Raw genomic sequence first — 27513 nt, 5'->3', positions numbered from 1 at the left:
GGTCCATGCCACCACCAGCACCTGTCTGCTCTGGACTAAGCAAAGAGAGTGATGGCAGGTCTGGCACCCGAGCACTGCCCGTGCTGCCTGTGCCTTAGGGCGTGTTACACATCCCAGCGTGAGGGGCTTTCCCCCAGTGGCCAGGACAGCAGACATCAAAGCCAACCTGTGCCTCTAGCCTGATCTCAGCAAGGTTCCTGCCCTGGCTACAGGGCAGCAGTGTCAGCAGAGGATGATGCTTTAGACTTTTGAATTGTGTTGCTGTTATTTGGGATCAGAATTTAATTGTTCCCCATTGACATGATGGTATAAGCTATGCTTTTCAGCTGGCTTTTCAAGTGCCAGCTGAATCACTTGGAACTGCCTGTATATGCTATACACCAGGACCAACAGCACACTCTTAAAAACTCCAATTCCAACAGTGAATGAAAAGCTAGTCCCTTAAATATTCAGCTTTAATAATGACTCTGGTGATCAATTGAAAACTTGGAATAAGATTTTCAACTCGTATAAATTGGCTGATTTAGATTTTATTGAAAGTAATAGTGCCAGCACAACAGCAAAGCAACCTGGCCCTATGAGCTCACAAAACCCAATCTAAATTATTTACTTTCAAAGATTTGTTGCAAGTGTTTCACTGGCCTTCTGAGTGTTCACAGATTATTTGTTCAATGGCAGTTTCATGTGCATTGCTAATTATTGTTAATAATATTTTTGCATTGCACTAGCAATTAGTCAGAAATGCAATTGTTACTACATTAACCTTCTCTTCCCTTGTGTATTTTTACTGGCAAACTCATCTCTGAGTATTTATTTTCATTCAGTTTGACATTGGTGATACACACAGAAGGACCAGGAGCTGCCCTAAAAGCTGCTATGTGCAGCATACTATATTCCTGTGGGTCAAGTCCTCTCCTAATGTCAATCAGCATAAAAAATAGAGGGAGGCACAATGTTATCACAGATTTAGGAGCCTCATCAAATATTCTTTGTCCCACACTCCTTCCTTCCAGGCCACATCCAGAGCACGTGGCATAGCCCTTCCTGCTGCACCCTTGACACCAGCACTGCACACTTTGCTACCATGTGCTTTGTGAGCCTTGACTCCCGTTGAGTCCCCATCCCCTCGGCGAGGATGCTCTCCCTGTGTGCCAGGGCAAACAAGCACCTTCAGCCAAACCCCAGTGCAGCCAGGGAGAAGTGACAAATGCTTTCTTGGTGGCAGAAGCAGCCCCATTGTCAGAAATCAGAAGAATCATTTCCTGGTTACAGTAGCCGTCAGATCCGACTTCAACCCCCAAATAAAACAATGGGAGTGATATATTGGCTATTCTGTTTCGGTGACTGAGCACTCGAGAGAAGGAATGCAGCTCCCAGAAGCGCGACACAAGGACTTGAAGAGGTTGGCTGTATTTTCTTCCACTTAAAACTGGGAGAGGTGAATAGCTGGTGAAAGTGGGGAGGAGATTGATGGCTTTGGAAACTGCAAGGCCCTCTCGCTATGTGGGACAGCTTTGGTACAGAGAGTCAGCTTCAAGCCTGACCTTGCCCTCCCTGACCTGTCAGTAACCTCAACCCTGACCTTGGAAGAAACATCCTTCTCCCTGGGGAAGAACAGTTTGGGGAATAGGGGGAAAATGTGAGTGGTGATCAGGCCAAGATTATTTTATTTTCCAGGTGAAGACAGGCTGTGAGGCATGCAGAAGCTTGATGCTCTTCTCATGTTTTGGTATTCAAGGTGCAGGAACCTTGTGGTGCTCACACAGCATGAGCTCCAAACGTGGTCTATCTCATTACACTTCTGCATGGAGTGCCTTCCTGTCTGCTCTGCTGAATCCCCATCTTCATTGCATTTTGGATGCCATCACAGCAGTCAGACCACATCCCTGATGGAATTTATTGAGTCTCTCCTTCTTCAAAAGTCATTGAGATTCAAACCAGGCTCTTTCCAGATCCAAATATTTCAGCAGCATGAGCCCGAAACCCATCTTGTAGCTCTCTGCTTCCCCCTGCAAGATCACCCCCTTCCCTTGGAGTTGCCTCCCCGCTGCTTTCCCTTTCTCATAACCAGCCATCCTTCACCGTGCTGTGTCCATAAAACACTCAGTACACACGGCAGCTGAGGGGGAGGGACCGAGGGGCTGGTGGAAGCCACTCAGATTTCACATTTATTTAACAGCCGTGGCTGTGCTTGTTTGATTTATCTTCACACATACGTTTGACAGATATGGTCTCATAAAAACTCCACAGAGTAAAAACAGCAGAAAGGCCTGCAGCCATACTGCGTCAGCATTCCGTCTGGCTCCAGCTCCAGAGCTAAGCGCAGATCAAGCTCATTGCAGCTGGCAGCACCCCTCACTTGGGAAACTTTTGAGTTTTCAATGCCTGAAATGTAGAGTGCTTAAGTGTAGCTGGTCCTGAGTTTCCCAGGTGTCTGGGCAAAAAAATGAAAAAGGTCATGATTTTCTCTTACCTTGAAAAATCCCACTGCATTTCACATAAATTGCTTTGTTCAAATAAATTTACATTTAAGTGGCTAATCTCATCTTTTCCCCAAACCCTGTGGGATACAGTGGCATTCAGAATATCTTGAGAAAGTTATGATTTTTACAGCACTTCCACAAACACCTCTCCCAAACTGCAGCAGTTAAGAAGTAAGCTTGCTTCACCCTTTCTTTGAAAGGACCTTATAAGCTTGCTCTATCTGTATTACTCCCAACATTCCCTTAAAAAAATTAGGTCTTATTTATGACTCAGATTCCTGCTGTTGTGGTTCTGACAAATACATTTTCACTGGAGTGGAACTGTAAAATTTGTGCACAAAACAGCTACTATATAGTTTGGGACATAGGCTCTACAAAAGCTCAACCCACTTCAACATACGCATATTTCCCAGTGTTTTTCTAAAAGGGGAGCACACCTGAAGCTCTCATTGCCAGCATCAAGAGAGGCAAAGTGAAACAGCTGTAAATAGAGTCCCTGGCGTGCTAACGGTGCTCCAAGGTAGGAGTCCAGCTGCATTCAGGTGGCGTTTTATTACACGTATAAATAACAGCCCCGCCACGTCTGGGAGCTGGCGGCCTGGTCTGGAAGAAGGAGCTCAGAGGCGAGAGTGAAAGGCCCTGTGTTCCAACCTGCTGCTGTGGTGGCCACTCCATTTCATTATGCATTACCCACACGTATGAAACAAAGTTCTTAATGCTTGTCATACAGAGATAAGACAGATCTTGCTCTGCTAACAAAAGCAAATGTAAAGGCCCCTGTATCGGGCCCACAGTTATCCTGACAGGTAAAAACCACTGGATAAGATTAGTGGAAGAAACTGTGAGTGCTTCTCCGTGGGCAGGTATTTGTGGTTCCCTCTCTTTTTAGGGAGGATTTTTCTCAGCTATAGAAATATCACCTTTTCTGGTTTAGGTAAACAACTAAGGAGTATGCAACAAAGGTTTGGAAACCTCATGTTTTCCCAACTATGGATAACCTGTTTTGGTTTATGGCTATCTCCTGTATTGCTGATCTCCTAGCTGTGATCCCCTTGGTGCCATATTCACCAGTTTTCATGGTAACACTGAGCAGGGTCACCCCCCTCCTGCAGTACATACATGCAGTTCAGTGCCTGGTAATGAGTTATTTTTCAAAGGAGAGGACTTACAGGCAGTGGTTCCCTCTTTTCTTTGGGAAAGTTTTTCCCAGCTATGGAAATGTCATCTTTTCTGTTGCAAGCAAAGAACTAAGGAATTGCAGACATGCTGCCTTCAGTTCACACTTCCCAGCTCTCCTGTTTTCCAACAGCACTAGTCAAGGACCAGATACTGCTCATCATGGCCTGATGTTTTCTCTCCCTCTTACTCTGTTGCTGGCAGATGAAAAATGTAATTCACCTTTATTAGTAACTTCAGGGGACCCAGACCCAGAGCCAACTTCAGACTTGTTTCTGGAGTCTGAACCACTTGAAAAGAGATCACTTGTGAACAACGTGTTAATTATAGTTCCTCTTCTTGTACACATTGTTACACAGAAATGTCACACACTTTGGGCAGTGTATGGGCTTGGAAACTCAAACCTTATCATAGAACCATAGAATTGTTAAGGTTAGAAAAGGCCTCTAAGATCATGGAGTCCAACCATCAACCCAGCACCACCATGTTCGCCACTAAACCATAACCCCAAGTGCCACATCCACAGGGTTTTTGAACACTTCCAGGGACAGTGACTAGGTCCCTTCCCTGGGCAGCCTCTTCCAGGGCTAGACAACCCCTTCAGTGAAGAAATTTTTCCTCACGTCCAATCTAAACCTCTCCGGTTGATTTCCTCTTGTCCTGTTACTTGTTATCTAGGAGAGGAGACTGACCCCCACCTGGCTACGCCTCCTTTCTGATAGTTGTACAGAGTGATAATAAGGTCTTCTCTGAGCCTTCTTTTCTCCAGGCTAAATACCCCCAGGTCACTCAGCTACTCCTCGTGAGAATTGTGCTCCAGACCCCTGTGACAAACCAACAGCCTGGGCCAATGGTCAAACATGACTCCCTTCAGAAACAGGCCAGCCTTGGCCAGAGGCAGGGCACAACAAACTGCCTCGGAAGGCTGCAGGCAACGTGGAGAGGCAGGTCCCTGGAGCACACAAAATGAAATACCCACATATGAGACTCGGATATCTCAAAAAGAGGGACCGTATCTCCTGCATATAAATGCAGAAAACGAGGGCACCCTCACACTGATGGCATAGCCACCAATATGCAGCATTTCTATCCCTTCTTTTTTATCGTGTGTAGCTACAGAGCCACAAGGAAGGCACTGACAAGCAGTCAAGGAATTCAGCTGCTGGTTTGCTATGCAGGACTTGGGAGCTGGAGGGCGAAAGTGATGCATGGAAATTAAGTTAATTTTAAACCGCAGGCAAGAGAAGAGACTTGCTAGCAGTTACTTAAGAGAAGCTGCTGACTGTTTAAATACCATTAAGAAGATTAATGTCAGCCCGCAGAACCACTGAAAAATTAGGGCTGAAAGGGACCTTAAAAGGTCAGACCAGTCCCTTCCACTAACCCAAGCAGGATCACCTAAACCTCGGACATCCCTGACAGATGTTGCTTAACTTGATCTTAAAGCTCTCCACTCCCTAGGTAGTCTATTCTTTATTATCCCTGTCATTAGAAAGTTTTTCCTAACATCTAAATTGAGCCTTTCCTGCTGTGACTTAAGCCTTCTTTTTTCTCTTTTTTTCTCTCCTCTCCTCCATCACAGACAAGGAGCAATGGTTATGCCTTTTAATGTGCTTAAAGTCTTCAGTTCTCTCCTCCTTTGGGTTAGAGAATTTCAGTTCTTTCAGGCTTCCCTGGTAGGTAATGGTTTCTCCATTTCCGTTTGTTCTCCCTGCTCTCTGCTGGGCTGGATCCAATTACGCCACATCTCCCCTTAACTTATTTTCCATCACCTCAACACCGTGACATAGCTGACTTGCATTCAGCTTTTGATCCTTTTTCTGAAGAATTGCTACTTAACCCATCACTCCCTCCTCTGTAGTCTGGGAGTTCATATTGTTGCTCAAGTGTACGACCTTCCACTTCTCCTTATCCAATTGCCTCCTGTTTCTTCCAGACCATTTGCCCAATTTGCCCATATAGTTTTAAACTCTCATCCTACCCAACACTACATCTACAGTTTTATTTCATGGGTAAAATGAAAGTCCTTATGTTTATCCTTTATAACACAATGTAACAAACAAACAAACAAAAAAATAGGCCAAACTGAATCAGATGTAGAGGGAAACCCCACTCAAGGCCAGCTTTAACCTGGACAAGAAGGTGCTGGCAGTGGTGTGCTGGGTGAAGTTATTCAAGCAAGTTTGTGCCACCTGACCTCAGCCATAAAGCTTCTCTTCCAGATGCTTCCTTTGGAAGCATTCAAGGCCAGACTGGATAGGGCTTGGAGCAGCCTGATCTAGTGGAAGGTGTCCCTGTCCATGGCAGAGGGTTGGAACGAGATGCTCTTTAAGGTCCCTTCCAACCCAGCCATTCTATGATTCTACCGGAACAGGTTTCCCCAGCTGGTTTCAAACAGCAAACACCAAACTACTCTGACAGCCACACGATGTTACTGCACTCAGGCCTCTTCCGCCTCTCCCCTCCACCTAAATCCTCCTTTTTGTGTTGCTGTGTCTCTGTCCCAGCTGGCTTTGACCCACGCGCCCTCACCCTCAGCCTCCCCACTGCTGCCACCCAGGCCCTGTGTGCCACTGGACCTTCCCCGGCTTGGGGAAGTGCCACGGGAAAGACAAAATTAAATGAAAACAAATGAGGACGGTAAACCCGGTGTTGTTTTTGAGGCAAATCTCTGTTGTTTTTGAGGCAGCCCTGCTTCGCCGCCCGGCTGTGGGCGGCGCGGCCCGCGGCTGCCCCCTGGCGGGCAGGAGGCGTCCCGGGATGAGGCAGGAGCCGATGGCACCGGGCACAGGGACAGCGGATTCACCGACACCACTGTCGTTGAGAGGAGTGACGGGAACAGGGGTTATCCCATCAGCACGCTACATCAGGGACAGACAGGGAAGGTCAGGCTGTCTCTTAGCACAAACTCCTCCCCAAACACACTTTGCCTGTCTGCTCTGCAAGCGAGGGCATTTCATCTCCCCTCATGGTCACAAAGTAGGGAAAGATAAAGGCAGTGAAACAAGCCCCTGTGACCCCACAACAGATATGTAAGAGATGGAACCAAGAACTGCCTTTGCTCCACAGGTGAACTCAAGTCTGCCTCAATGCCATACGCACACCTTCTCTCCCTGCTGCTGCACCCAGGCTCTGAGCAGCATTTTGGCCTCACCCATTACTCAAAGCAGGCTGATCTCAGCTCATTCCTGGCTCTCTCTAAACTACCTCATTCAGAAAGCGTCCCAGAGCACCTCATGCCCCTGGCCCCACACTGTGCCCGTCCTGCCAGCAAGCGCACCTGTGGCTTGGCTGCGTTCCCTGCAGCCTGCAAGGAGCCCACCTGCCTGATAAGGATGTGCCTCACAGCAGCACCAGTGACTGGCACAGACAGGAGGGGACATGGGCAGGCAGGCTGCACCTTCCTAATTGACTGAAGGACAAGGAACACTTGAACTTGCTCCAAAAGGAAGCTCAAGCTCCAGCTTCCCCACGTTCATTTACTTGCAGAGCTTGCCCAAACCTGCAAGTAGGCATCAGCTTGCAGACAGGCAGCTGGGGGGAAGCAGAGTCAGGCCAGTGCAAGTCAGCTGGAGGTATTGACCCTTCTGGCAGTTTGGATGCAGACCTTGGGCTCAGCTTAAACATGTCTTTCTCCCCTTCTCCTCTATCTAGAACTGGCCCTTCCCAGCCATTATTTTCTTCAGCATGACTCACTCCAGCAACAAGTCCATTCAATTCAGTCCTGTCTATTTAGGCCGTGCAAAACTCGCCAAGAGAAACTCCATCAGGCCCTACCTCCCTTCTGTACAGGCAATTCCTGGGAATAAATAAAGATACTATTCAATATATCTTTTTTTGTTTTAAACACACACAAAAACAACTATGGAATACTGCAGTAGCCATTTCATTCCAGGGCAAAGGCTTAAGGCCAAGACAATGAACAGGAATCTCTCAAGAACAACTCTTTACCCTTCAGGTGATGACAGCATTGAGAGGTACTTCTGTGAGATGCACAGAAAGCTCTGATGCCAAAGCATGATAATGCACAGAAAAAAATCAAAACAAGCTTCCCAAATCAAATCTGCTTCCTAATGCAAGCAGACAGAGCAACTATCACTGCCATTTTACATGCATCAAAGCCATGAACTTTAAGTGCTATGGGTAGTCAAGAAGGAGTGTTTGCAAAATGCAGGGTGTTTTGTGATCACATAACTGAGAGCTGCACTTTCCAAGCCTCTCATGGGGGTTTTTGGTTAAAAGTTTCCCTGTGCTCAGTACATTGGATGAAGTCTGCTCAGCAATGAATGCAACAAGTGCCACAGAACAATGACAGCTGCAGGTGCAAAGAAAGAAATGCTAGAGGCATGATAGTGCTTCAACATTTATTTTCCCCAAGACACATAAAAAGAATTAAAACAGTTCTAAAACCCACAAAGCTTTAGAATACTTCACAAAACAGAAATGCTAACTGTGCTTCCTGCTTAGACTAACCAGCAGGGAGGTCTTTCATTCAGGCCTTTATGTCAGTAGGTGCATAAAGCTGTTTCATTTATTTCAGGTACATAACAAGTGACAGGAGAAATATATGGTAGAATCATTCCAGTTTGGTTCAAGCCCAGGAAATTCTCCTGAGAGAGATGCTGTGCTGTTGACTGGAAGCCACATTCAACAGGTATTGCTCACACCCTGTACAGATGTCTGCAGTCAGCCAGTCTGCCATGGTCCCTGTGTAACAGCACAGGGGCTGGGCTAGGTCACGGGGCTCCAAAACAACGGGTACACTGCAGGCGCAGAGAGAAAAACAAAAGCAGGAAAGCTGACCCAGGTTTCTGTTAGAGGGTATGGTGCTCTTCCACCCTTCTCCCAGGCTGCTAAGTGATTTAGCCAAATGCATAGGTTCAAAAGAGCCATCAGCACCACTTAGGAAGGCTAAAAAGCACCAGAACAGCTTCATTTACTAACACTTTCTCTCTACTGACAGTATATCCAGGCAGAGAGTTAATGGATATCTGTGTCTGGTCCAAGGTTAGGCTGCATCCTCGTGCAGTAGGATTCTTTTTGCCATCCTGCAGTGTGACAGTAATGCAGTCTCTCAGGACTCTTCTGCAGCACTTGCATTACAACACAGACAAAACCCCTGCCTGCTCCAGTTAACTTCAGTAATGAACAGTACTCCTGATTTTTGGCAACTGAAGTACCAGAAACTTAGATCTGGTTCTTAGAACCAGAAACTACTGTGTCTTTATTCTGTCTACATTAAAGAATGGTTTCACAGGAAGAAAAAGAAGGCACCAGTTTTGCCAGTAGAAAATTTAACAGCTTTGGAAAGAAGTGAACATAAAGAAGAGATAATGTACATTTTCGGTCCTGCACTTATATGCACATTGTCTGTCTTTTTCACCCAGAACTGTCAAAAGCTGGTTTTAGAATAATTAATTTTCAGGGGACAAAAAGGAAAGGGTCTGTATGTGCATGGAGGGACCGAGAAACCATTTGCAGCACTACTGTTCAATCAGTTACATCTGAGCCACAATTTGGGTATTTCATGTCTAGGCAGAAAGGGGCTACTCCTGGGTTGTAGTGACAGACTTCCAGCTGTGGGGGATAGAGTGTGATGGGGTCTGGAAATTCTCATACTATGAAGCTACTGCAAGGAACCTTCTATGTCTGGGCTAATATGGACACTTCTAAATCCATGTCAAACCTGATAGTTAAAACAGAAAATGCATTTCAGACCACTTACACTTCCTCCCTTTGGGTCAATCTAAAATCCACAACACTTCTGTGGATTTTAGACTAGAACTGTGGACTAGTTAGACCAGTGGCTAAAATCAGTCATTCAACAGAACTTTCAGCTGACCAGCCCAATATTACACACTGCTGTCTGCGTGTTTGTAGCTTTGCATAAGTAACTGGTGACGTCTTTCAAGGTGAAAATAGAGCAACCCTGTCCCAGCTTACCCGAAATACTGATGGTGCTCTATTTCATGTAGCAACTCAGAGCTCTTCTGCTCTTGAGTAGCTGGATCCTCCTCTCTGGAGAGTCTCAAAAATTTTAGGAATTGAAGTGGGAGATGTACACATGTTCTGAAGGGCATGGACATCTAGACATGGAATCACAACACAAGTCACCTGAGTTCTCAGGGAAACACATCCTCCTTCTTAGCAGGACAATTTGCATGCCATTGAATTGATTTATTGGTGCACTTAAAAGGTAGACATTAATGCAGTGAACTTTCTGACCCTTGTATAAATAGAGCCCAGTGTAACCCCAACCACTTTACACAGGATGAAAGAAAGAAGAAGCGGAGTTGTTTTAGCTGAGTATGACAAGAGATATCTGTGTCACCCTGGCTACTTTTACACCTCATACTAGTCCCTCTTCTACTTTCTTAGAAACAAGCTAGAGGGTAGATTTGAGGCAGCAGTGGGAAGAAGGAAAGCTTCTTATGACTAGATAAGGAGGGAAAGCAGAAAATGTAAAAATCCCATATGCTGTTGTAAAGACTAGACTTGCCTTAACACAGCAGTCACAGCAGACAACCCTGAAAAAGAAGGCTCCAGCATTATCATTTGAATAAAGCTCAGCAGATACCAATACTGCAGCTACAGAGGACACTCCCAAGTCTGAATTCATGATTGTGGTAGAATCACTTGATGGCAAAGTGAGCAAGTGAGCAAGCAGAGAGCTCCACTATCCAGTTTTCCAGCCTTCCTATTTCTGGTAGTTTAAATCATTTGAAATGTGTCAACATCCATAGCTTCAAGGCTTTATCTGCAAATGCTCATTAGGCTTCACCCAGCACTACCACCACACAGTTGCTCAATTTCCAGTGGTTGTTTACTTGCTGCTTATAATCAATTCAGTGCTTCACAACTGCTTCAAATAGATTTAAGTGAGCCTTAATGAGCCTCAAGTTCCTCTCTCACTCTCCCATGAACAGAAAGCCTCTCACAAATAAGTGGATACAAGTAGATCCTTTCCCAGTCACAAGGTCTGGAGTTCTCTTTTTCCCTCCTCAACAGAAGATTCTGGTGTAGACCCTCTCCCAGAACCTGTTCAAGCCCTTGGCTGAAGTTAGAGCAAGCCTTTAGAGCAAAATGCAGAGAATGATCACAGAAAAACTAGTTTAATACTGGCACAGGAAATTCGGCTATTGCTGACTCAATACTAAGAGTTAAAACTGAGATACTACTTCAGAGACAAGATTTTCTACATCCTCCCCAGCTGTAGACACTCCAGCCTGGCTTGTGCAGTAAGGCAAAGCTGAAGGGCTCAGCAACCTGTTTCTATCCAGTACTACAACCGATGAATACTGAGAATTCTCAGCACTGTTCTTTCACTCCTTTCTCCTCCTCATTCAGCCCTTTTGTACCAGCTCACCTGCTGCAGAGGTAACAGTTGTAAGGCCACTTGAGAAACATCTGCTTACGGCAGCTGAAACAGATCTGTGGAAAGGAAAGTTATTTGTGAATGCAAATGGGAAACATCTTTGTACCAACAGTATCCACTGCCAGCCAAAGAGCAAGCACATAAACAAACCTTCTAAAGGCTTTAGATTCATATACAATAACAGGGATCCAATAAAGGATAGCAAAGACACAGGAATTAAAAGCTAAAAAGGCAAAAAAAAGAAATCTTACTTGTAGGCCAGTGTTTTTATAATGCAGAGGTTTGGGGCAGCTGCCAAACAACAGGAGTTTAAAAAAAGGCTCTTGAGCAAACAATAGCTGTATTGTGCAAGAGTGTAACAGTAGCTAGTTAAGAGAGAGGGAAGAAGAGAGACATTCTTTGAGGTAGACTGCAGCAGTCCCAAAGAGATTAAATCAGGGCAAATTTGAATTCAATCCTGAAGCAAAAAATGAGTCATAAGGAAGCTGATGAGTCGCTTGAACTTTATAAAAAAAGAGCACATTCATACACAGCTGGCAGTCAGAAGTGATATTATCTTGAGAAGTACTTGAGAAAGCTAAAAAAACAGCAGTGGGTAAGAAAGCCATTTTGGAATAGTCATAGAGCAGGCAAGTTAAAGCAGGGTCAGTAAGGTGAGAAGAAAACAAGGATTTAGTCTCTGGAGCATCAGATAGTTTGTGGAAGTAGCATGGCTCTGCTAGTAGAACCTTTGACTCTGTCAAATTTGTACTGCTAAACAAATGAAGGCAAAAAAATGACCCCAAAGCCAAGAAGCACAGGCTCCCTCACATCTGTGCTGCAAAGGGCCTGTACTCAGGACATCTGCTCTGGAGGGGTGGTTGCCACACTCCCTCTAAAGGAGACTCGGGGATAAGCCAGGAATGGAGAAACGTGAACCAACAGCACTGAGCTACACAGATCCTTCCCTGCCCCCCTCATCTCCCCCACCTTCATGTCCACTTGGCAAGGTGGTTTGAGTCAGCACAACTCAGGCGAGGGAGCCCGAGTCAAGCACCTTTGTTTCACTGTTTAGCAGTACCAAATCCCACCTATTTCCTTTGGGATTTCAGAGCTGACCAATGGTCATGGCAGTCAGCTCTCCTTGCATGGAAATCAGACAAGAAACAACAAGCAAAGGCTGGGCTACTTTCTAGGCAATTTAGACAAGACAGAGTAGAAGCCATCGCTCCACAAACACTAAAAAAACTTTCCTGCCTAAGGCTCAACTCAGATCAGCTGTTATGGACAGGATAAGCTGAGGCAGAGGGAGCCTCTGCAGTTCAGCATGAAACCAGCCTCTGAGGGCCATGAAACCAGCCAGCTTTTGAAAAGGCAAGGGCAGCACAAAGCAAAGGAGGAGAAACATACCTTTGCTCTTGGAAAGACACCATCACTACATCCTTGGAAGAGGCCTTGCCCTTCCAGCACCATCACTGCGTATCTGGTTCCAATCAGCTCAGCAATGGTTGGCCACTTTGTAGGACAGGGACAGTCCTATTGAAAGGCACAAGTTAAACACCAGATAAAGTTGAAGAAAGCAGCTATTTGGGGAGGTCATCTCAAAACTGGGTCCCAAAGGAGCAGGAGCATTTTTCTCCAAAACCCCCCTTTTGCTTGTGATGGAGAGTATCAGGTGACTCTTTGCCAATACTAGCAGAGAAACTACTACAGGGAGGTGAGTGGTTGTCACAGCTTTGAAGCAGATTCCTTTGAGACATTTTATCCTTTGGAACAGGTCCCACCCTGGCATCTCCTGGATACAATATTCCTTTCCACAGCACAACACTCTCTTGCCCTTCTCTTTCCAAAGATCTACTGGCCCCATCCAAAATGGAAGCTGTGGTCTCATGGTCAGCCAGGAGAGACAACTGTGCTTGATTCCCCAACACACCTGCACCCCCACCACACTGCTGAACAAAGAGGTGTCAGAGACTTGCCAAGGTGGGGCAAGGAGGGATGCAGAGGGAAATAAGGAGACAAGGGCACAACACACCTTGTCAGGGCAGAACAGGGTGAGGCCATAATTCAGAGGGTTGCATAGAAGCACACAGACCCCAGTATTTCTCCCACAGCCATCATTCAGAGCCTGATAACTTCAGTTCTACATATATTATACATTTAAAAGTCACTGATCCTGTGCTATCCACATTTTGTTAACTACTTGTTGCCCTTTATTGCAGCTTAAAAGATACTTGTGAGCACATCAGAATCTAGAGAGAAGGAAGGGACAAGAAGAAAGCAGGATAGTCCCACTCTCAATTACAGTCTGCTTGAGGAAGCCTTGAAGGAAACGGTCAAGTAATGTCATGGTATTTTTCTCTTCTTGTATGAGAAACAACTTTGTTTCATGTCATTCAAAGGGAGAAGCCACCACAAGGACAGTACAGCATCCAGTCTTCCATTAAGATGTCTCCAAGGAGAGAATAATATACCAAATTCAGATAGGCATACCATATGTCCCAGGACAAAAGCCACAGAGCATGCTTACTGCTTTCATCAGGATCAAGGTGCAAGTCATTACCAGAGGGATCAGACTAGGGTTGCTTGCTGACATGTTGGACTTACAACTTCCTTGCTTTGAAGGCCTCTCTCTAAGGATTTGGACCTTCCTCTGTAAGGAGGCAGCTGCTTTTGGCCAGTGCTCAGGAAACACTGAGGCTCAATGTCTCCTGGTGTGGGTGCACTCACGGGAGCAGACATGCAATTTGCAGTGACACCTGCACAGGAAGAGAGTTTTAGGGTGCAGAAAACTATCACTGTCAGTTTCTAAGTATTCACCCTGAAAGCTGGACACCCAAGAGCACTACACTGCCTTCTGAAGGCAGCAAGGCTTACACCTCTCCCCCTCCAACCCATCTGCTCAGATCACAAAAAAAAAAACACGGAGGTTACAGTAATTATGCTTGTCAGTAGGCACTAATGAGGCTTCATTAGCACCATTTAGTTTAATAAAATGAAGTGCTGCACTTTCTACTTGAATATTCAGACCACTCATTTAGCTTTTACTGCAAATTCCAGTCAGGTCTTTGGGGACATGCAATCATTGTTTTGAAGCTGCAGGAGCTACACAAGCTTCAGTCAGTTGCAGAGAAATTATTTTCTACGGGCACCTCCCCAGACTCTTTATTTAGTATTGAAACTTCTCCTGTGAAGTATCTTCAGGTGATTAAAGAAGTGTACATTGAGCCCAGCACAAGGGTTTGGGAGCCCACCAGGCCCCTGGCTGTACTTTGTCACCTGGTTTAGATGTGCAGCCAGAAGTGCACTGAGCTGTGCTGATGCAGGCTACTCCTGATGGCCTGGTGGAGAGAAGGCAGGTGCTGGCAGGCAGCTTGGGAGTGGTTTCCTGCAGACCAGAGGACAGGATGTTCATGATCTGCACATAAGAGACACCAAGGCCACTTCATCAGAAGTACTGCTGCCTAACAAAACCCAGGATACCCACAACTCATCAGAAATGTTCAAGGCTCAGCCAGAAGTGGAGCAGAGAGAAAAAGCAATGGAGTATATTTAAAAACTTTCTATTTCTTCTTGGAATATAAAGTTCATTCCCCTTGCACTCCACAGCTAGGAAATTCCAGACAAGTTAATGAAGTTTCCAATTCACCTGTTCTCTCTCTTGCCCAAGTCCAACAGCGGATACTAGTACTAAAGTTTCATTTGTTCAGGAAGCAATTCTGCAAAAAGTTCCCCACAGAACCCATGGAATGCACTGGAACCATTTCCTTGGCTCCAGCTCACATGTAGCAACACTGGAGAATAGTTCAAGACTCTGTGACTAACCCAACTCAAGAACTCAACTCAAACCCAATGCTTTATCTCAACAGCATTGTTTCTACCTTGCCTAGAAAAGCAGAAAACAAATTTGATTAGATTAGTTTCCATATGAAAGTCCTTCTAGTTTAGTAGTAATACATCAACTACAGGGTTCTCAAATGCTGAACATTTCTACAAGAAGCTCAGACTGGGGCAAATATAGCTAAGATTTTCTGCTTTTGTAATTCATATCTGTTTCCCTCAGTTAGGCAACTGCATTTCACACAGAAATATTTACAGAAAACAGATTCCTGTTTGTATGCCAGAGCATCTGTGCTAGACACGATGTGTTGGGGCTTAAGTTCTGTTCCACAGAATTTTGGAATATGCTCAGACTGAATCCCAGAACCAAGCATTCAAACTTTTCACAACAGAGCCAGGAATTAAAGAACCCAAAGGCTGTATGTTGTGCTTTACTGAAGAACAGTGCTCCCAAAATAACTCCACAGACAGACAAGTGGGAATTTGCCCATCAAGTTCTGTCCTCAAAATACATCATTAAGTTTTCCTTCTGTGAGCTCACATACCACATGAAATCAAAATATGTCAATACATCTGGCATCAAATGCCTGACTGTGAGGTAAGAGTGGGAATATTCTGGTCCATATTGGCCAGACTCCCGTGCTCTTATAACTTCTGCAGGATCTATTTTCAAGAGACCAGAGCAGACTTCACTTCTGTAGAATCATAGACTATCCTGAGCTGGGACCCACAAGGATCACCAAAGTTCAACACCTGCACAGGACCACCCCAAAAGTCACACCCTGTGTCTGAGAGCATTGTCCAAATGCCTCTTGAGTTCTGTCAGGCTTGGTGCTGTGACCACTTTGCTGGGAAGACAGTTCCAGTGCCCAACCACCCTGCAGGTGAAAAACTATTCCTAATAACTAACTTAAACCTCCCCTGACTCAGCTTCAGGCCATTCCCTTGGATGCTGTCACTGATCACAGAGGAGATCAATCAGTACCTATAGGCTGCAGTCATGACACAAACAGAAGTGTTTGAAGATGAAATGAGCTTCTGTAGAGGAAAGGACTTCAGTGAACCCAGTGGTACCACATTTATTCCCTTTTCAGACAAGATTTCCTACACCAGGATTTGTTCTTGACCTTCCAGGCTATGTATGTGCTTGCAGCTCTAATTCCTGAAGTATGCATGCTTCTCATTGTCCTTTCACCTGAAGCTCCTTACCTGAGCTCCTGCTCCAAGCTGCTGTGTTATAGTGTTGGCAATTTTAAACTCAGTACTGGCACCTTGGACACGTAAGAATTTATTGCTTGGAGAGTTCAAGGCAGTATTTGATGCCACAAGCATTTCTGCAGGGGAGAGGGAGAAAAAAAAACCCCATACTCACAGACTAAATGAGATAGAGCTGGGACAAAAAAATTACAAATTTGATACCCACACATTGGAATTTGAGATTTAGCTAGGCTTTTTTGACCATCACCTAATCTTTTAATCTTAGGTGATGGTCAAAATCCTGTAATCACACTTAGTGGACAGACAAATTTGAACATCCATAAAAAGAAGGGCAAGTTGAAATATCTTTTGAGTCCTAATAAGCCATAAACTGAATTTTTTAGAAATAACTATTTTTATGTCATACCATCTCTATCACACAAAATTTGTATTCCTCTCTGCCCCTTACATTACAAATGTTATTGAAAAGATAAGTGGGCTTTCATTTCCAAGGCCATCTACTATTTTTAGCCAATGCTGTCTTCACTTGCTTGCATGGTAGGTCACTCCATAGAAGGTACCTTTGGGCCTGCTCCTCTCTTCCTGCGCTGCCTCTGCTGCCCAAAGCTTCAGTGGTTGTTTTATTTCTGCCATGAGCTGTTCATGCCACCTGGGCTCCTGTGGCACACACTGTTTCAGCTTCCCCTTCAACATCTGCAGGCAAAGCACAGCACCCCAAAGAGCCATTGGACAGAGCAAGGAGACCAGTGGTGACAAAACGACAGCATCAGCAGTGGCACTGCTTTACAAGTGGTTGTCACCCAAGGGGGCACTGGGCCCTGCACATGAGACAGCCTTCAGCACTGTGCATAGTAAAATACTTCAGTGACTCTCGAATTTGAAACCAAGAACTCCAAGAGCTCTTTCAAGACCACAAAGTGTTGCAAATTAAAGAAGCAGTGGAGGAAGTAGGAAGATCATCTTTCTTCTACAAAGATGTCAACTCCCATTTTTCTAGTACCATGTTTGGCAGGAGGTCTAATCAAAAGTTAAGTATGGTTAATATAACCCCTCCCAAATACAAACCAGTAGCTAAGGTATTTGCTTTACATTCCTTCAAAATGTCCTGCTGCCTCCAGAATTACCTTGTTTTGCTATCATCAGATGCAGCACCAGTCACCTACCGGCTTTAGATGAGGCTCGAGAGCAGCTACATCAATTTTGGGGGCCCTGTGCTTTTGCTTGATGGTCACCTGAAAGAGCAGAACGGATGTTTAAGAAATCTCTGCTCCTTGTACACTCTGCCATTCAGTGGCACAGTAGATTATACAAGTCAGGATTTGGGAACAGGGGAAATGGGGAAGGCATTGAAGAACAAACCAGAAAAGCCCCAAACAAACAAAACCCCCAAAACAAACCAAACAAAAAAACCCAAAACACACTTCAAAAAAACCCCAAAACAACCCAAGCCCCAAACAAACACAACCCTCCCCCACAAACCAAATAAACAACCCCCCCAAACCAAACAAAGAGCTGGGAAGTGTAGAATAATGACATTTCCTTATATGAGGTTTTGGTAGGGAAAGTTTTGCCCGTGGCAAACCAGAGGCAATCAGAAGTACTGGACAGCCCTTACAGGCTTGCACAAGGAGCACAAAGCCTTCCAGCCCCAGCAGCTCATGAACTGCTGTGGGAAGCAGCTAGAAAACACTGCACTCAGATACTAATGTCAGGAGTGATCCCAACAAGCACCATGGTCACATCATACTCATCAGTAAAAGCTCAGCTCCAGGGAGGAGAGCAGCTGAACAGGTTAACAAGACTGTAACAAGAACTGTTGCAGCTGTATGCCTAAGCCAGAGTCCTCTGGGACTGGCTTGCAGCCTGACATGAACTAGGAACAATAGCAAGATAGAATTGCAGGGTGATATTCATGTGAAGCATCAAGCCCTGTGCTTGCTGCATAGGGGAGAACTGACAAAAAAGTCAATTGCACACGCACATCTTTAGCTTGCCTTGTCCACTTACTCGTATTTTGAGGCTATGCCATTTACTTTCACTTGTGTGGACAACTTCAGGACACGTGGGAGTGCAGGTAGAACAACACTACAGCTCCCCACACTAGCTGTGCCTTCATTCATTTGCAAATTAGACCACTGTTTGCTAGAGAAGCTTTAAAATAGCTTTGCAGATGGGGAAATCCTAGTTTAAGAACCTTCACAAAGACCTGAGCAGTAGCACTCTGCTTTCTTTCAGCATTTCTGACTACTACGCTTCAAACATGTTTGTGCTTCTCGTGGACCAAAGAGACCAAAGAAAAAGTTACCAAAAAGAAAAAAGGGAGAAAAAAAAAAAAAAAAAAAAAAAAAAAAAAAAAAAAAAAAAAGGAAAATCAAGAGCCAGATCATCCTGCCACCTTGAGTTACAGTTCTGTACTGCACAGCACATTGATACACAGTGCTTTGCAAGGAATACAAGTTAGTTATGATGCACTTACCAATACTATTAATTTACATATGCATCAAGATACCATCTCCAAACACATGACTTAGCATTACGTGGAGGCTGGAGCCACAGTCAAGCCAAGCAAGAGAGGTGCAGGGTTTAGCTGAAGCTTTTAAACCTGCTACACTCTAGCAGCACCAACAAAGAGGAAAAAAAGCTGATGTCTAGTGCAGTATGCAAAGTTTTTGTAATACTGTTCTTTATTACAAGAAGAGTTGTTTCTCATCTCCTGCCAATACATCTTTTGCAAAGCATGCCAATGCCACAAGGCCTTGTGCCAATGTTTTAGATCTGCTCATCATTCCCAGCTCAAGCTGCAGCAAGCAAAGAACATCACAAGCCTTTAGAGACACCCCAGACGTTTTTGTATATGGTCACCTTCACCAACCAAGTGGTGAAGCTGGAAATCTCTGCCTCTCCCTGTGAGGGGCTCAACATTTTGTACCCTGATAAAATTCCTGCAGTAGCTGAGTGCATTGCCCAGAGGCCTCTGCCTGAGGCTGAGCAGAGAACTGTCTCAAAAAGTGCTTTTGCACTTGCATACACACCATAGCATCTGGGAAGGCAAAGCAGCAAGTAAAAGGTGCCAGGCACAGCTCAGCTCAAGGAGCCTGGAAGGACACAAGTGTCCAAGGTGGAAAGCACAAGGAAGCAACAGTGTGTTCCATGCAGCTGTTGTGTGCAGGGCAGAATAACTGCAGCAGGGAAGCGAGTGGCTGACCCTGGAGGGAGAAGAGGTTTATTCTGCCAATTCATGAAACCATGGCTACTCCTGACTTTAAAAGTTACTGGAAATGAAGTACTTGGATGGACAAACAGGGTGATATAATGTTGAGCTGCAGCTGAGAAAGAGCCCCAGACACTTCTGGACTTTGATGTACCTTCAAAAAAGGCACACCTTTGAAGAAGAGGTCTACACACAAACTGCTCAGAAACAAAGTAGAGCAGGTGTTTCCAAAGCTGTCTGTTGACTGCAGTCACTCACCTTCCGCAGGGTGTACCTCTTGTGCTGAATGTCATCCAGAAGCATCTCATAGGGAGAGCGGACGCGTTCCTTCAGAGACACGCGGCGCTGCGGTCGCTCGGCGGCCTTGCGCAGCCTCACACCGGTCTGCAGCTCACAGAGGACATCAGGCCACAGGGACACCTTGGAGAAACCAGCCAGGGCCAAGTCAGCACCTGGCTAGAACTCACAGAGCAGCATCCCCTCCCTCCATCTAACAGGGCACACTTAGTAGCTGAAGTCATTCAGAAACACAAAATTGTGCCCTTCTACTCACTTCCAGATCAAGGTACCAAAGCAGAGAATTGCTTTTTTTTTGCAGAAGTTAATTTACAGCAAGGAAACTCATAGCTGGCTCACCAGGCTCATTCCCAAAACTTATCATTAACTTTATGGATGTTCTTCAGCAAAATACAGCTTTTGCTGCCAGGTAAATAAATAGGCACATTTTCTTTCTGCAAGTGCTCCAGGTGCCAGAGTGTTTTCATATTTCTGGATCCTAGGAAACACTAGGAATGAAACACCAAATCTTACTGTTAAAATCCTATGAATTTTCTGAAAACCAAGGGTTGAAGTGTCCAGAAACAAAAGAGGAAGACAAGTAGACAAGGGATCTCATGCTTAACAGCGGCATAGGTTAGCAGTCTCAGTCTAGAGACACAAGCTAAAACCCCTGACATCTGCTCATCCTGTTTCTGTGCTAGTATCTGAGGATGTTCAGGCATGCAGTATAACCCAATAAAAGTTAGACAGGGAAAAAAAGTAATCAACTCAATAGCATGTTTAGACAACACTGTAATGGAAGTGCTAAATCAACAGCTTATCTGGATCCCAGTGGCAAATTGAGTAAGAATAAGTCATTGTATTATAAACAGTGAAAGGGAAGCAAAACATTTTAGAAAACTGCCTCAGAACAGAGTATCTGACTTGGGCTCCTCTCTATTTTCTACTTACAGCATGAAGCATCTTCTCTTTACTTATCCCTTCAGATATTTTGGAGTAACACCAGAAGAGTCTTATGTAAGCTCTGACTGATGGCTGCCTTCAAGAAGTCAGATATTTTTGTTGGATTGTTTTATCCTGGATTTGGTAGTCATACCTCAGCTCCAGAAAACTAGAACTCTCAAAGAATGACCAAACAGTTGCCATACCTCCTAGGCTGCATTTAATACTGTGTGAACACACAAAAGGGCCAACTCACCAGTACTAGAGAATTTTGAAATAGCTTATCCCAAGACAATTGCACTTTAGAGTTGTATTTCACATGGTGACTGAACTTGACTGAGAGACATGACCTGAAGAGAGACTTCTGTACTGTAGTATTGCCACATTAGTCTGGGGACAAGAATTGCCTTCAGCTGACCATTTCAGAGCCACTTACACACCCAAAACATTTTTGAGATATTGGTGACATCACTATCACTCATGCTTTTATTTCCCTACTGACTGGATCACTGCAATTATTCTATTTTTGCCATCCCATGTATTGTCAAAAGCCACCTAAACTTTCCACAACCTATGCAGTACAAGACAAAATGGTACAACACTCCAAACCCATTACCTCGAGTTCAACAGGTGAGTGCTGAGAGAGCTGCGTTTCTAACAGGTCTCACTGCTTAGACTTCAAGGTGAACATCAACTTGGGGCACGTACAGATAAGCTCTGCTGAAACTGTACAACACTGCATGCTGTCAGGCTGTGGTCTGCATTTCAGAAGATCTGTTTTGTATCAGTCAGCATGAAAAAGCGTGGTCCATAGAGCACATTACCTGCTTAGCACCGCTCAAGACATCAGCTCTGACCTGTGGGATCCCAGAAAAACTGGCATCCTGGTTATTTTAAACTCAAGAGATTGTCAGAGCAATGCAATCAACTGGTGTTAGAGACTTGGAAACTAGAGGCAGAGGATTTGCAACAGACATGCAGCTTTTGGAATCTGTGCCTCCTGAAGGAGCAGAGGCCAAATACCCTGCCCTTCAGGCCACACGGCAAAGGCCATGTATTTATTCATGTATTCCCTGCAGAAAAGAGCTACAGCAGTTGATGAGTTTGTGGTTTGAGACAGCTTGCCAGTTTATTTTAATAGATCACAAAATTGAGAATATGCCCAAACACACATTTCACAAACATTTTCATACGAATAGTTTGAGCACGCTTCAAAGCAAGTGCTATTTAGACAAAGGGAGCGAGTCCACAAGTCTCTTGGGGCTTGCTGTTTGCCTCCACAGACTCCAGACTACAGAGCATTTGTTTATGCTGGGCAGAGCTCCAGCCTGAAGAGCTATTTGTTTCTGATTGAGCCCTGACAGTGTAGGGCCTTGAAAAAAGGTTGGTTTCCCTGCCCCAAACACACAGTCCAACGTCTATGGAAGCACAGAAGGCAAATGGAGGCAAAAGAAAGGCAGTGCACAGAAGGTAGGAGTGACATCTCCTCACCCTCCCTCACTCCTTTTTTGAGCTGCTGGAACTGCACAACCACAGAGATGGACGGTGCTACCGGCCTTCAGTCCCTGCCAGACCTAACCAAAAGAGATCCCACATAATAAGAATGGACTAGTCCAGCCCAGGACTACCAACAACAGAAGAGTTTTCAGTCTAGCTATGAGAAGGGAACAGATTGCTTTTGGCAGGTGTCAGTTCCTGCCAAGAGCTAGAATTTGGGGCTCATTTGTGGGAAGAAACAGCCTGCATAACTACTTGTGGGCACTTAATCCAAAGACTGCCTCCAACTTCATTTTTAGAAGTGGTTTAAGTTGGACCACAAAGACAATCTTTAGGTAGAATAGAAGTCCACGTGAGGTTGACATATGAAATAGTTTAACTTCAAGTTCACTCCCCAGCTTGTTTTGCAAACAAGTCTTTAACTACTCAGGCTCCTGAACAACCTAAGCAGTTTAATTGGTGTTCAAGCTCTATTTTCCATAGAAGAATCAATGGAGAGCCTCAGAGAGCCAAAAAAAACCCAGTCCCCCATAATGAATAAAATAAATCTCTTACACCATGGGTTTTCTTCTTTTGAATGGGATTTTCCACCCAATCTTCCACATCCATTTTTCTCAGTCTCTGAGAGAAGCAAGCACATGAGGTCATCACTTTACATTCTTCAGTGATTTCCTATCTATTTAGCATAAATTATTAATGTTTATCTGAAAAGCCTAGAAGCTGTAAGCATCTAAACTTTCAAATGCTAGAATAAATAAAAATGGTCCAGAGACAGTAGCTATTCACATTGTGAAAACAGAACTTCATCCAGGCTCCATTTCTAGTGCAATGAGAAGGTTACTTTAGAACTTGGTGAATGTGAGAAGGAAGAGGGAATAGCAGCTAAAGGGTAATCATCAACATACCTCTTTGGAGGTCTGGATGATGGTCATAAGCTTCTGAAGTTCCACATATTCAGTAAACAGACTCCTACAGGTCATTTCATAATGACTGGTAGCCTCAGAAGGCCTGGACAAGTGCTCTTCACAGGCCTGAAAGAAGTGCAGCTATTAAAAAAAGATCTTGAAATAAAAAAAAAAGGTAGGAGGGAATAAAGCAAGATTCTGTTTCCTCAATCCATGGTTTAAATTTTTTTAAATTATCTTCACTGCCCCTTTATATTTTTTCTATTGCAAATACAGAGGAACAAAGAAGGAAGATGTTCAATTTTTTTTGTACAATAATGGAAGTAGCTGTGTAATTTGTGTATCTTGTTTTCCATAAGGTGTGCTTTGAAACAAGCTCCTGAAAGGAGAAGCCTCCAGTTTAAAGAGCAATTCACAGCAGATGGATTCACTTGCCCTGTTCTTTTTTCCCTGTCCTGATCAGACAGAGGAATGGGAAGTTTCTCATACCTTTAAATTATGGCTGAGAGAAAAATATCTGTTTGAGTTGAGACATTCAAATCCAGCCTTTGAAAAAGGCAAATACCACGGGAAGGGACTTTTTTCAATATCCATAAAGTTCTAGATATTGAATTTGCACAGTGTGTCCAGAAGGACTTTGTAGACACAGCTGTGGGAGAGCCATTCTCAGACTTCCTTCATAATTCTTTCCCATGGGCACTTACAAATATCTTAAATGGTTCCACCTTTTCCCTCTGATGGGAAAGCCAATGCTCCGTCTCTGTCCTCCAGCAGCCCACCCAGCTTTTTCCCAGCAATGGTCTTGCCTCTTGGTCAACAGCACTGTTCCATCAACTCCTCTAAAGCTGCTGTATTTACTAGGGGGAAGAAGGAAACCTTGATAACATCCTGCAGGGTGACTGGTGGTTTTGGTGTCTCGTCATCCAGTTTCAACATGAGGCACAGCAGTTTCTCCAAAGGATGGCTCAGTTCTCGCTCCACTTGGCTGTCGATTCCCCAGTCCAGGGCTTCATAGATCACCACTCCCAAGCACTCCAACAGCTGCAGACAGAGACCAAGGAAGCAATGCAGCACAAAGCCTTGTGGAGAACATCACAGCTCTTACTTTCCAGCCATGTGTGTCCTCCTCTGCTCCTGAGGACTGAGCACATCCCTCAGGATGAGAGATACCAGCCATTTAAGCTGGTTTACAGTTTTTAAATGGCCTTAACTGGCACCCCAAGATAACTGTTTTTAAGACAAGACTGTGGCCTATGCCACAGCAGACAGCATCTGTGCACATTGTTTCACAGTCCCATTGTCTTACTTGAGTTCAGTCCAAGAATTTTGTTTCCTTTTCCAGGTTCCAGGGGAGTCACTCTCACAGGGCACAGCAAATTCAAGCACCTTGATAGTTTCTGAAGACAACTGCATCTCCTGAGCAGGCCCTCTATTACAACAGGATTGTATCTGCACACACAGTGAAGGCAAAGACACAGGCTTACCTTGTCCTCTGACTGCTGAATGCTGCCAACATCTGAAAGGGAAAAACGAGGGTCAGGGGAGAAGAACAGCTGTAAAGGGAATGATAAACAGCTTTTAGAACCCTTTTCAAGAGATGGGAACAGGAAGCATTGTTTTTGATAAGGTAACTATCTCCTCTGAGTAAAGTCAGTCACACCTGGGGAAAGTAGGCCTGCATTTGGAGAGTGCTAGAAAACAACACAGGAGACTCCCATTATTTTGAGCATTATCCCAAAGTAACAGCTTCTGCATTTTGCTCTTTGCTAATTGATATCCAGACTCCAGGGGAGGCATGGGATCTTAATCTTTATTCTTTACTATCCACTCTAGTCCCTGAAGAGTTAGCCTAGCACTGACTTCTGCTGCAGCCCAACCCAGCCCTACACAATACAGAGTTATTACCACTTGCTGGCTACACAGGGACCAAAAAAGGGGGAAAATACCAATCATAAATCTGCTGTGAGAGTTACCATAACAAAGGAACCATACACTGGAAGATGAACAGGGCAGTACACATAACAAAGCCTCAGACTATTTATTTCAAATAACATAAGTGGTGGAAGGCTTTCATCACGGCTATTCCCTAGAACCAAATGACTCAACAGACCGCTACTAGAGAAATGAGGAGGTCATACGTCTGTATTATCACTCATCTACAGACCTCTGAAATTAAGTATAAGCAGGAGAACGGTATCATGACAACACACACAGAAAAGAGAGGGGAAAAGAAAAACAAAAAAAAGCAGGGGAAAAGAAATTTCCCCTACTTTGCCCTCACATTTCAGCCTGTTATGGGAACAACCCTTAACATCCGATGCTCTTACCAGACTTGTGGTAGACCTTGAAGGAAGCAGTACCATCAGCATGGACAAAGACGCTCCCAGAACCTTTTATGAACACAGAACGGAGTGGTGGGCACAGCCCCTGGGCCAACTGCTCTATTTTTCTGCAACCCTGATAGCAGATAGCCCAGGCTTGCTCCTCACTTATAGGATGTTCAAAGCACCTCAGAAGATCAGCTAGAGAGACCTTTGTGATCCTCTGCTCACACCCTGGAGGCTCCATTTTCCTTTCACCTCTAACCTCCACTCTTAGCCTAGGGAGCTTAAAACTCCCTTTTCCAGCCTGGGCAAGTGCCCACAGCAGCTTTTTATCAGTTCTGCCTCTTGGCTTGCTCTTATCTCTCTTCCCCACAGGTGCAACCATTCACGCCAATTTTTGCTCTGTCTTTTCAAAGGGTCATGACTTTATCTGTATTTGTATGAGATTTCTTAAAAGAATAGAGTAAGCGTAAACCAAAATGGAATCAAGAGAAGGTAATAGTGTACAAAATTTGTGCTCAATTTAACTCTTTTGTTTCTAACAAATACATTAATTGCACCAATGTTTGCAAATAGGAAGAGTACATTCAACTTCAGGCAGGGAGGGAAAGAGGCAGGAAATGTCTTGTACTTGAGGGAGGAGAACTCAGGACACCACAAAAATCATTTTGATAGGAAACTATTCCAACTACACTAATAAATTACATCAACCAGCTCCATGGGGCACCTGCAGTGGCCCCCTGCCCCAGCAAATTCCAGCAGCAGGGGCAGTGAGCATGGAGCGATGGCATGGCCAGGCAGGTACCTGAGGCGTGGGCAGCAAGGGCCTTGCTGAGGACGCCGATATCGCAGAATCACAGGATCAGGTGGGTGGGAAAAGACCTCTGAGATCAGTGGGTCCAACCTGTGACCGAGCAGCAGTGTCAGCTCCAGCCTGGCACTGAGTGCCGCGTCCGCTCTTCCCTTAAACACCCCCAAGGACGGTGACTCCATCACCTCCCTGGGCAGTCCATTCCCATGGCCGAGCACCCTTCCTGTGAAGAAATTCTTCATGATGTCCAACCTGAACCTTCCTTGGTGCATATTAAGACTATATCCTCTACCCCGGATATAAATTTCTCCTGGCGTGAAGCCAATTGCGCAGTTTTTCCAGCGCTTGGAGTGTTGTGTGTGACATGGGAGGGCACAGCTGCAGCGCTGGGGACCGCGGTCACCCCCAGGAACACCCCTGCACCGCCTCACGGAGCAGCTCGGCCGCTGCTGCGCTGGTTCCGACGGCCACAGCTCCCGAGGCACACAATGGAGAACTGCGAGGTTTACAAAGTGTGAATAACGCTATAATTTATAGTTATTTCCCGTCTCGCTTACGGCATTTGGGTCCATGAAGCACCCCCGCGGGGTGACTTGGTCCGGCCCGCGCCTCTCCCCGCCGGCCCGCGCGGATGGTGCCGCCCACGCTGGGGCTCGCCGCGCGCAGCGGGAAGATGGCGGCGCCCAGGGCGGCGTGGGACGGGCAGGAGGCGCCCTGGAACCGGCTGGACGTGCCCTGGCCCGCGAACAGCGCCACGATCCCGCTGGCGGCCCAGCACCCCGCAGGTCCCGGCGCGGTGCCGAGGGGGGTGGCGGGTGTTCGAAGCCGCTCCCGGGTGTTTGCGGTGGGTGGTCGGTGGGTGGGAGCCGGAGGAGCGGCCGGAGCGGCGGCGGGCGCTGAGGCGGTGCCCGCTCTCGCCCGCAGTGAGCTGTTTGTCGGCGCTGCGGCGGCGGTGCGAAATCGCCGGGAAGCGGCTGTCGGGGCCGGGGTTGGCCGCCGAGGGACGCGTGCTGCGCTCCGTGCTCTACGTGTACCACAGCAGGCTGCTCCGGCACCGGCCCTACCTGGCCCTGCAGCAGGTGAGCACCAACCCCACCTGGGCGGCAGGGACCCGGCACCCGGACACTCCCGGCCCCCAGTCACCACTCCCCGAAAAGCCTTTACAGTAGCATTTGGCGCCAGGAGCATCGTGCAAAAAAAAAAACCACAAAACTTTGGGAGCAGCTGCTTTTTTGCTCTCTCACGGTCGAGCCCAGTGGGTTTGTTGGCCCTGTGCAGCAAGTGCAATTTCCATTTTCCAGCCCTTGTCTCAGAAACTCACGCTGAGACCTGAAATAGGTACAATTCGATACCTTTGAATACATGACTAATACAGGGACATCATTCTCAACTAGCTGTAAAAATGGGAGGGAGGAATAATAATCCTATCCTACTTATTAGGTAGTTTCTGTTTTAAGATAAAAAGTGAACACC

The 27513-nt window shown here is 45.6% G+C and overlaps 1 protein-coding gene across 1 annotated transcript; it reads right to left on the bottom strand.

The window, feature by feature from the left end:
- Positions 1-8016: 8016 nt before the first annotated feature.
- Positions 8017-27228, bottom strand: LOC134565320 (protein spire homolog 1-like). Its single transcript, XM_063424837.1, has 17 exons — positions 27137-27228; positions 26598-27064; positions 24390-24421; positions 23782-23946; positions 22906-23031; positions 22556-22621; positions 19541-19702; positions 17235-17303; positions 16632-16764; positions 16063-16187; positions 14293-14431; positions 13621-13772; positions 12424-12549; positions 11026-11090; positions 10159-10186; positions 9603-9745; positions 8017-8422 (listed from the first exon to the last, which is right to left on the bottom strand). Exons 1-17 carry the CDS (start codon positions 27226-27228, stop codon positions 8251-8253), a joined length of 2262 nt encoding a protein of 753 aa, XP_063280907.1. The 3' UTR covers positions 8017-8250.
- Between the last annotated feature and the right edge of the window lie 285 nt (positions 27229-27513).

The sequence above is a fragment of the Prinia subflava genome, unplaced genomic scaffold (genome assembly GCF_021018805.1).
Source record: "Prinia subflava isolate CZ2003 ecotype Zambia unplaced genomic scaffold, Cam_Psub_1.2 scaffold_180_NEW, whole genome shotgun sequence".
NCBI classification, from domain to species: Eukaryota; Metazoa; Chordata; class Aves; order Passeriformes; family Cisticolidae; genus Prinia; species Prinia subflava.
This window is presented reverse-complemented; position numbering and strand designations above follow the sequence as displayed.